This window comes from Gavialis gangeticus, unplaced genomic scaffold, assembly GCF_001723915.1.
Source record: "Gavialis gangeticus isolate Ggan-Ray unplaced genomic scaffold, GavGan_comp1, whole genome shotgun sequence".
Lineage (NCBI taxonomy): Eukaryota > Metazoa > Chordata > Crocodylia > Gavialidae > Gavialis > Gavialis gangeticus.
Genome location: NW_017728995.1, coordinates 48,053,125 through 48,064,434, shown reverse-complemented (window position 1 = coordinate 48,064,434; position 11,310 = coordinate 48,053,125). Strand labels below are relative to the sequence as shown.

At 41.7% G+C, this 11,310-nt stretch overlaps 1 protein-coding gene across 1 annotated transcript in view; it reads left to right on the top strand.

The window, feature by feature from the left end:
- Positions 1 to 806: 806 nt before the first annotated feature.
- NYAP2 (neuronal tyrosine-phosphorylated phosphoinositide-3-kinase adaptor 2) overlaps positions 807 to 11,310 on the top strand; it is a 155,805-nt gene continuing 145,301 nt past the window's right edge. Inside the window, exons 1-2 of the mRNA XM_019503075.1 lie at positions 807 to 849; positions 1,111 to 1,467. Of these exons, the coding sequence (XP_019358620.1) occupies positions 807 to 849; positions 1,111 to 1,467 (400 nt within the window). The remainder of the gene's footprint in view (positions 850 to 1,110; positions 1,468 to 11,310) is intronic.

Sequence of the window (11,310 nt, the reverse complement as noted above, 5' to 3'; positions counted from 1 at the left end):
TCGTCGTGAGCTCCCTCCCTCCCCCTTTGACCCTGCTCCCAGACCCATCCATACCATGCAGCCTTGCTTGCTGGTATGTGCTCTGCAGGGTGTTCTGCACAGGAGTGGGAGAGGAAGTTGGCTTGGTGCCAGAACTGCCCCCTGGGGCATAGAGTTCATAGAGTGGCAAGTTTGTCCACACAAAACAGGAGGGTGAGGGAGGAGACACTGCATCCTGAGCTACTGAAGTCTGCGATGTGGGGAGCTCATCTGTGTAGAGTGGCCACCACATGAATGGGACATGAGCTAAGTAACAGGTGGGAGAGAAACCTGCCCTGGAGTGGCATCACTTTAAGCTGCCTAAAATGTGCTTGAGACTAGTTTCAGGAGTTAGTGTGTGGACAATCCAGGGGTTTAGAGCTCCAGGAGCTGCCTAAAAGTAATATTCAACAAGGCCCAAAGATGAAATTGCATTCATATTATATGACTATTTTCCACCTTACCTCTAACTTCTTCAAAGAGAGTCTTTGTGAAGGTTTGGCTGCTGCATCTCATTCTAAGGGTAGAGGTTTTCTGCCAAATTTGGTTAAAATCAAAGGAAGCAGCATAATACTATGATACTTTGAAGACTGTACCTGATGTTCACTTTTGGAAACTTATCTAACTGGATCATAGCTACTAAATGGCTTAGTCTGGTTTGATTTTGGTTGCTCTGCAAAGGAAAACTCCTAATATATTGTATTTTGCTGTAGGGCTACATGGAAAATAGAAAATATATGGAAATAAAAAAATAGTTCAAGATACCGCAAGCTGACGAAGGAGTTAAAATGGGCTTATTAAAGGAAGATTATTCTTCTTCTTCTCAGTGGCGTGAGGGGACTCCAAGGAAGGGAGGGGAGGGGGAAAAGTTCTTGCCTCAGTGAGCCATAATACAACTCAAGCAGGAAGCAAAAAAGTCAGGAAACTGAAGGAAGATATACTGCCAAAGGAGGCTTTGTATATTAAGGACATGCCTTTTCCAAGACAGAATTATCAGTTTGGGCCCATCTCTGTTAGAACTGGTTGAAATAAGTTTCTGACTGTAGATAACATTTTGAATTAAAATTTTTGAAAATTTGTAAATGTTTCCAGGTGTTATAAAAACAGAAGTAGATCCTTTACTTGGACATATATTTTCTCTTTACAGCATAGGTGGAGAAGTGGTGAGAGGAAATGAAGCAAGTTATATTGGCAAACATTTCCGAATGGGATTTATGACAATGCCTGCTCCTCAGGACAGACTGCCACATCCTTGCTCAAGTGGTTTTGCTGTGAGATCCCAATCTCTTCATTCAGTTGGAGGTACTGATGATGAAAGCAGTAGCTGCTCTCGAAAACAACCACCACCAAAACCTAAGCGAGATCCCAGCACCAAACTGAGCACCTCATCTGAAACTGTTAACTCTGGAACAACAGCTAAGAGTGGGAAATTACCAGATAGGACTGAAGGTAAGAACTAGAATTATTTGAAAAATATTAAGGTGACCCTCCTTCAAAGAGTGCATATATGTTCCCTGTAATTTATTTTAAAATGTCAGCACTATTTGCCTAGACAGCATATTAAGTTATAAGAGTATTTACAAAAGTGTTGTCTGGCTCTTAACAACTATAGCAACTACAATATTGCTTATGGGGTAAAATGGTAATGTGGTACAAGGGATGGCATGGCATATAGCCCAAAGGCAATAGCAGGTTTGAAGAGGAATACTAAGACAACTAATATTGGATTTCTTAATTCTGGAGGGTTTCCTTTATTCATCTTTCATTTTTGGACAAATCCTACATTCTCTCTGCCTCTTAACCCCCTCCCTCTGTCCTCTCCTCCCCTTGACTTTTCCTCATTCCCCTAGATGATGCAGCATTAAAAGGGAAAGGAACTACTTGGGAGGGAAAAAGATAACTTTTTGCTTCCTCTTTTCTGTTTTGGAATTCCTCTTCAAACACAATGACTCTAAACATTTTTAAAGCAGTGTTGAACTATTCTCTCTACCTGTGTTATATGTCATTTATAACACCCAGTGTGATATACTGTGCTCCTTGTGTGCATCCTGTTGTTTTCGACAGTTGCTGGAAATGCTCATTGGCTTTACATATTTTATACCTTTTCTTAACCAATCAATTGTTTTAAAGGCTATAAAATATCCCCAAACCATTCCTTTTATCAACAGGCTATATATAGACTTAGACTGAATCAATCTTACCTCACTTCTGGTGGCAGGTATAGTTATCTTATATGTGGCATTTATCATGCACTTTTCATTGCCTCTCCTGTGCTGTGCCTAGTAACCTTTTTCCACTGGGACTACATCTAACATTCCAAACCCAGGCTTTAATTAGTAGCAATTTAGAAGACCAAGCCATTTGCCATAATTTTCCTCCAGAATTTATCCCCACAATATTTCACTGGCTTAAAGCCCAGGACAGGCAATATTCTGTCTTGTACCACTGACGGGCTTAAGGTCCAATATTGTGTGACCTTTTGGATCTTTGTATTATTGAAAAGGTCTCACCTTGCCAGTAGGATGCACAGCACTTTCATCTAGCCCTGGGAGGTCAAGAGATCTCTCAGATTAAAGAAATTATATATATTTATATATATAAAAAAAGTGTCCTTTAGACAAATTTTATTTCTTTTACATCTATCTGTACAGCCAGACTCAATAGCTAGGGACAGAAATTACACACAAACCAATATAAGTGATTGGCAATGGGTTCAAATCTGTAATGCAAGAGAAGTTCAGTGTACATAGACCACTTTCAAAATGGTTGAAATTGGTGTAAGATAAACCTGGATGGATGTAGTATCAGACTTAACTGATTTAGGTTTAATTGGTTAATTGAACGTCTGTCCCAGATCCCCTCCAGATTCAAGTTAACTCTCAGCCAGCCTGCATCCCAGGATGCTTTGCACTTCACTTGCAGGCTAGCCTTGGCCCAAGCTGTCTGCTGCTGCAGAGCAGGGAGGCATGCTCTAGCACCTCCTGGCTTCGGGTCTGGGCCACTGCAGGCACGTGGCTGTATTTCCAGAATCAAAAGTGAATGTTCACTTGTTTACTGGTTCAATCTGAGCAGCTTAGACTAGCCTGCTAAAATTGAAATGATTCAGACTTGGGATTTTTCACTGACTGTGCTTAGCCAATGTAACTGAAGGAATTTTGCTTTAGAGGAAGATGGACATAAAATTTCCCATTTAAATGTGTGAGTGTGCACAAGAGTCAACACAGTATGCTGTATGGAGTTGTGGATTATAGCGTTGTCAGGGATGATCAGGGAACCTAATATGTTTACATCCACATTCCCCTTTTCCTCTTTTCCCAAGTAGCAAAAGAATCTGACTGTCTGAAAGAAAAAAAGTCTACATTCTTATCCCTTGCCCCAAGAAAGCTAAGCGGGAATTTAACAGGGGCCTTTGACTAGAAAAGTAGCTCCCAGTAGCCCTAAATTTATTTATTTTTTCTGGGCAACCCCTGTGTTCTTTGTCTTCCCCCCTTTATCTCCTTTTAACTCCTGATTGTTACCTAAACCAGAAGGATGTGCCCTCTGATTGTGACATCTTTGGCAGATTTTGAAAGATGGAGTTGACTGGCATTTCTGTTTCCTTGGCGAACTACTAATTCCATCCTTTCTAGCTTAGGTTAGGCTTTGCATACCCCTATACATGATTATATATAAGATGTGTAAATTGGGTGTCACTGCCATATTTGTACCAGATACCCTGCATGATATTTATACTATTTCAAACTCTTTCCAGGAAACTTTTGCATCATACCAGGTCAATCCAGATTATTTGTATACCCAGGAACACAGGAGAAAACAAATGAATGAATATTCCATCACTATCATAAAAATAATCTATGAATTTTATTAGTGTAGTGTAATAAACTACCTCCATAAAGTAGAAATGTTTTGATACTTCATAGAGTAACCATTCAGTGGCAGTTCTGTCTTTGCCAGTTGCAAATGTAATACACACTGCTGACAGATATGAACCCAAACAAACAAAGAAACAAAACAAACCCAGCACTTTACTGGAAGAAGAAGCACGTTAGTTCAGCCCAACTCCCTAGCATCTGTATAGATCAGGTGCTTCGGTGGGGCTTTTTGGTGCATTTATCTAATAGATGATTCAAGAACCAAAAAGCCCCACCAAAGTGCCGGATCTATGCAGATGTTGGGTGGGCTGGGTCAAACTAACATGATGCCTCTTCCGGGCATGTGCTCTGCTCGGCATGGGGGTATGCTGATGTTAAAGTAAAGTGCTGTTTGTTTGTTTGTTTGTTTGTTTTTTCACGTCTGTAAGCAGCCACAGTGAAGAATACCCTTCATTTAATGGGAGGAAGCACCTGAAGCTTTCCCACTGAGGGGACTTGGTAACCCTAACATACTCAGAATCAAAACAAACTGGGTCCATATAAGAGGGCCATTAAGAGGTGCCAAACTCTTCAGGGATTTCACTAAAGAGTAACATACAGAGTGCGTAATCAGAGTTGTTAGAGTCTGTGGAGAAAATTGTTGTATCATAGTGTTTGATAACTATTCAGGAATGTCACAACATGTTTAGATATAGACGTTGAAGCTTCAAAATGCTTTACTTCTCACTGAGGAAGAGAAACGGTATAATCTCTTTTATACTCTATGGTCAGGTGTCTTGCTTCAATGAGAACAAGAATTTTCATGGTCACAGTCTACCTAGAATAGGAATATGTTTGTAAATAATCCATGAGCATACGTACAAGAGAACACCTGAAACCCTTCAGATAATGGTGAAGAAGCTCATTTCAATGAATTGATTTTCTAGGCAAGAAATGATCATTGTTGCTCCATAATTTGCCTCCTAAGAAATGCATCATTCTGCCTGGCTGGCAAAGTGTCTAGGAGATTCAGAGTCTGTAGGCCTTGTTTAACTGCTGTACCTACTAAAATTTCTCTGCAAAATTGTCTTGTGTTGGCTATGAACCTCCATTGAATTTAGGGAACCATGAAAATGCATATTCACAGATGTTATTTAGAGATGGGGATACATCCCTACTCAGTTTATCCATGATCATCCAAGCCTATATTTTCAAACAGTGTTGTATATATTGTGCCATGCATTTCCAATTCTGCATTTTCATGTACAAATAGGCAAAATATGAGCAACGATATATGCAGATAAGCCCTTGTTGTGCTGTTTCTATTAACCACAAAGAACTATTATGGAACAAAGCTATAGATTTCCATAAGCAAATGTGGGATTAGTACAAATAAATTGACATGAAAACATAGGCATTCTTTTGATGGCAAAGCCCAATAATCTGACCTACAGTATTTATTGTCTTACCCACTGACTAATTTAAAGTGAAATTAAATATGAAATTAAATACATATCCTAGGCAGCAAGGAGATAGCTTTGATAAACATTGTACAACTTTGTTTGCATTTTTTCTTTTGTTTTGTTTTTGTAGGGGAGAGGGTTGCCTGTTTTAAATCCTGGATTATTATCAAATAAAGAACTTCTGTTTTCAACCTATATTCTCTTCCTCTTCCTTGCAAAAGTCAAAATATTGGATTTGTCACATAGTAACAATTTCCCTAGAAATAGATCATGATGTTAAATATGACTCTGACTGTACTACAGGATCACGTGGTAGGAGAAACTTGGCTGTAAAATGGGAAGTCTTTCTTTTCCTAAAAACAAAAATAGCATTAGTAACAGAAACAGAAATAGAAACAGAAACATAGTGCCTATGCACACTGTTTGTTGGATAAGTATTTGCTTCTAAACTTGAAACAGTGTGAAAATCTCCTTCAGACTTGCAATAAAACATATTAGCCCAAACTAATTACATAGCAGTTCATGGGCAGATCTAGGATTTTGAGAAGAGGAGAGCACATGGTGAGTCGCATCAGCCCATATAACACAACAAGTATTCTTCTCCAGGTAGACTAGAAGTTATATTATTCAGTTGAAGATCAAAGCAGAAATGAATATAACTTTATCAGAATGTGTGCTATTTTTTTAGATTATATACTAAGTTTTTAAAACACAAACTAAGCAAAAATAGTCCAGACATAGTTTCATTACTCCTGTAATCATTATAGTTAAATATATATCTCTTATTCAGAGTCATAAAAGAAAACCTAGTCTTCTTGGATACCTTGACAGTGCCTCCAATACTTCAGTGTCAGTCATTTCTACACCTGATTTAGTATTACCACACTTGAGTTAAGGTTTTAAGCTAGAGTTAAGAACAGTCTGCAGAAGGTGTGTAAGGCAGGAGAGAGGCATTACCAGGAATAGCTATTAGACCGCAATATTGCAGAAGAATGGACAATTTGAATAGTGGAACATCAAGACCATTATAAAGAAGAGAGGGTCTTTAACACCTGTGGAGTGAAGGGAGACTAGCAGGAATCAGGTAGATTATAATGAGCCTTGAAGTCAATTGACTACCTCAGGGCTGCCTGAATAGAAAAGCCAATGCTTCTCCCAGGCAGCTGGCTTTAGAGTTTGGATTGACCAGGAATGCAAAAGGAGTGCAGCTGCACCCCCCTGGATCTGTCCCAGTATAATAATAATGTTCCAGTTTGTTGCATTACAGTATACCCAAACTGTCTGTATTTTAAGTAGCAGTTTCCAAGAAAAGGGTCTACCTTTGTAGATCCTCTTTAATATTGTTGGCATATTTCTGAATGTCTGTGCTCTCTGTCATGGTCCATTATTCATACTGTAATTGAAGGACCTGGATCGGGTCATATTGACTGAATTAGGTCAAGCACGCACTTCAGATTTGTAAAAACAAGTTTTTACAGAATGCAACGCTGCCTTTCCACAGAGGTCTAGCGTTCCAACAGAAACAGATCATTTGAACAATCTGATAATCCTATGCATAATTTGCAGTCCCAATATTACACTAATTACAATTTTTGTAAATATTAAAAATATTATATTTGTGGTATTATACAACAACGTATAAATGAAATGTTTAGAAGCTAAGGTTTTCAGGCTTGTTCTTCATCTTGAATGGTACATAAATAGGAGTTAAACTAATGGATTTTCACTTTCCAAACTCAAAGATATAAAGGAAGTAAACAACTGGCACAAGCACTGATTGTAAAGAATTTGGGGCAGTGGCTGTCTTTTTTTGTTCTTTTTTTAAATAATGGAATCCTGCTTGGTGACAGTGGCACATAGTACTATGTTGATGATGATAAATTGTGAAAGCTAATTAGATTTTAGAAGCTGGTTTTCTTTCCATGAGGATTATCTAAAATGCTGTTGGCAACATGAATGAAGAATACGCAAGAGATTTTTTTATTTTATTTTTTTTTAAATCTCAAAGTAGGATTTTCAAAAAAGCTAAGCGTTCACCTATTCTAGTCCCAGTGAAGTCAATAGGATCATTACTTTGTGTGGGATGCAGAGATAGGATCATGCTGAGAGCTTTTTCAGAAGCCGCAGCATACAATTGGTCCAATAAAAGATATCACCCACAAGAAATTCTGGCCCCTTGTTTTTGTAGTCATTTAATTGTTTTATGCGTTCTCCACTTGAACATTCCCTGTGAAAGAGACATCTATCTTGCTACTCTGCAATTTTGTCTAATAGAAGTATCTTTCCTGTTCAGTAATCTCTAGAAGGGAGCATATTTCCCTTTTGAGAAAAAGCAGTGACTATAATTGTAATTGGAGTTTTTCAGATGGCACTATTTCATAAAATTCCCAGTTACCTTGCAAGCTCGGCTGCTAACCCAATACTGTGAGCTTTGCCAATCTGTATAAACAGGAGATGGACTGAAATGGATTTAGAGCTTTCAGTTTAATATCTTTTGCATCCTCCATTGACTGGTAATTTATTTAAAAGAATAATGTTTGAAAAAATGTACTGTATAGCAGCCATCTTACTTTCTTGCCTCTAACCAGCATCCACTGATGCGAGGAATATTTCATAAGAGCCTTATGCAGAATGATTTTTTTTCTTTTAACCCATATGTTTGTTCCTGACCTTCTGGATTTGAAGCACAGCATTCTTCCCTAATTTAGTCTCTGTCAAATGTCTATAGACATTGTATAGGATGTAAATCAGGACAGCATTTGGTCATCAGTATATTCACTCCATACTCCTAAGTAGTTGTTTCACCAGTAACTTAACCCTGAGGCTGAACTATCTTTACTGTGTAAAGCTAGGTTAGAGCCCTTACTGGCAGTAGCTATGTTGCAGGGGTTAAGAAGGCTTAACACCTAAGGCCGTTTGTAGACGACTCTTTTTATCCAGTTTAAAGTGGGTTAAATGCCTTTTGCACGACTTTAATGGCACTGCTGTTTCAACATTTGGTGGCGTGTTGCATGTTAATTCCAGCTGCTGTAGTACATTCAGCGGCGTAATGTGCTTTAAATGGCTTTGGGACACAGCAAATGACTTTGGGGCGCTGAAAAGTAAAATATCTCCAAGGAGTTTTAGTTTTCTACCCTACAGCCATGGAGGGAAGCACTGGGCTCCGTGCAGCCCAGGAGCTGTGCAGGCAGACTGTCCAGACAGCCTGGCAGCAGCCCGGGAAGGCAGGCTCCACAGAAAGGAAAAGAAAAAAAGCCGTGAGCCCGATCTCCTCCCCGGGCTTGCCTGAGCTGCAGGGGGGCCTGGTGCTTCCCTCAACAGCTGCGGTGCCGCCTGGGACCACCCGAGGTGCGTGCCCATGGGCAGGTGCCATCTGGGGTGGGGGGCGATGGACTGCTGCTGCCACAGAGGGAAGCACCTCCCAGCAGCTGAGGACACCTGCTGAGAGCTCTGCCCACCAGCAGCTCGCTCTCCCCTTGCTGATGGAGAGGCAGGTAAGGACTGGGCTCCAACACGGGTGTACATAACACAGAGGTTTACTTCACGGTAAATTGAAGTGGTGTTTTTAATAATCAACCGCTTCAATTTAGGGAGAATTAAACCCCTGTATCATCTACAAATGCCCTAATTAGGTGTCAGTGGAGACAATGGAAAAGATTTCTTAAGAGATGAGTAGTAGTTAGGTCCTCAAATCCCTATGAAAATCAGTCTGATATAGCTGAAAATACTGTATCACAGAAAAAACTCGCTCCCCTGAAGTAGAGCAGAGATGCTAGTAAATTAGAAAAAATTCACATTTGCTTTCCCTCGGTTTTAGTTATCCAACCCAGAAGTCACACTCATGGGGCTGCAGACAGCAAGAAGAGAGGAGCTACTGGAATGATTTTGCTGTTGGGATCACAGAGAATTCTCCACTGCTCAGTGCACAGCCCATGCACAGGCAGTTGCAGATGGCCCCGAAACTACACGGGTTATTCATTCTCTTCAGCCTGTGGATTCAACAGGACGGAACACCAAAAAGCTCAAGTTAGCTTCTGATAGCCCCTGCTGAGATTTGCAGTAGATATGCAGCTATCTGCTTTCTTGAGATGGGCACTGTAGGTTTAGATTCTGCAGTTTTAGTAACCATTTTTGCTGCAAACTTTCTGATTGCAGACTTCCAGAGCTAAATTATTTTTCTTGGTCCACAGCCTCTTGCCACCCTTCATCTGCTCTGGTGTATTCTCTTGTTCTTCAAATAGGAAAAAAAAAGGAAGTTCTTATGGCAGCCATAATAGCTTTCTGTGCAGAACAATAAGCACAATGTGATTTTCGGAGGAATTTGTAAACAAGTTCAGAAGCCATGGGGGAGTATGTTCTTCCCCTCGAGGCACATATGCATATTCATTAACGTTAATAGAAGTTCTAAGCACTGAATGGAGAATAGACCATGCACTGTTAAAACACATGACAATCTAGTTACTAGCCTGGGAATTATTCTGTGCCATTAGTACTGTAACGATGACCTAGTAGTCTACCCTAGGACTCATGTGTTTAATGGGCCTTTTTCTTGGTTTAATGAAGTAGTATTTCACAGTTCTCTGTTGTATGTGCGCACATGTTGATTTGCTTAGAGTATCATTCCACAATTAAATAGAACATGCATTCAAAAATGCAAGCCCCCTGCAATATGAGTATGCGCATCTATCATAGGCCCTGAATTAAATGTTTAGGCATGCAAATATAAATGCAGAATTACAGTACTGTGTGTGCATGTGTATATGTATATATGTACAGAGCAGAGATGCTAGTAGGGCGCGCGCGCGCGCGCGTGTGTGTGTGTGTGTGAGTTTAAACATACAGATGAGGCAAACCCCTAATCTACGGTAATTTTGCCTCATCAGGTAGAGAATTACATCTGCCATGATCAAGGAGAAATCTACAAGGATAAGGTACCCTGGTTTAGATATTGTCTGGCTACCCATCCATTCTTGGGTAGCTGATAGGCCTGTGTACATAGGGAAGTATTTGATTCAGATTGGGCCGATTCAGAGGACAGTGACTTGATTTGGATCACTGTCCTGAATCGATTTGACTGAATTGGTTTCGGAAGATACAGCGCTGATTCGGAGAGATTCGGTGATTCGGATCGGCCAGGGAGAGGCAGGCACAGCTGGGAGGCTGCAGGTTCTTCCATGGCTCGTCTGCCTGTGCCTGCCTCTCCCCAGGCTGGGGAAGCTATGGGAGAACCCTCGGTGGCTGCCCTGTCTGGCCCCATCCCCCGCCTGGCCCCAGCTTAGTCCCAGCACTTTAAAAAAAAAAGAAAAAAAGAAAAAGAAAACCCTGCACTCACCGGCTCTGGCAGCAGTGACTGGGGCCTCTGGGCACTCATGGCGGAGCCCCCCCATGCAGTGTGGGAGCAGCTGCCCCATGGTGTGGGTGCAGTGTAGCTCAGCAGGGTGCTGCACACTGTTTGGGAGCTGGGGCCACTGGGACTGAGCGGTGCTGGGCTCCAGCTGACAGATGGAGCTGCCCCAGCTCACAGACAGCATGTGGTGTCCTGCCGAGCCATGCTGCACCTGCACCATGAGGTAGCTGCCATGCGGGTAGGAAGTGGGAGGTGATCCCCACTACCCCCCACTGCCCTGCACTGCCCAGAGCCTGTGAGTGCCCAGAGGCCCCAATCACCACTGTCAGAGCCGGTGAGTGTGGGGCTTTCTTTTTCTTTTTCTTCTTTTTTTATGTGCCAGGACTAGGCTGGGGCCAGGTGGGGGATGGGACAGGGCAGGGCAGGGGAGCCATGGGAGCTTCTCCCATGGCTTCTCCAGCTGTGCCTGCCTCTGCCCCAGTGGGAGGAGCTATGCCCTGCTGCCGTTTGCCTAGCCGGCACGGGAGAGGAGGGGGAGGTATGATGTAGGTCCAGCTCGCTCTGGGTGGCAGCAGGGTATAACCCCTGCTCCCAGTGCTGCCATGCCTGCATCAGCACTGGGAGTGGGGGC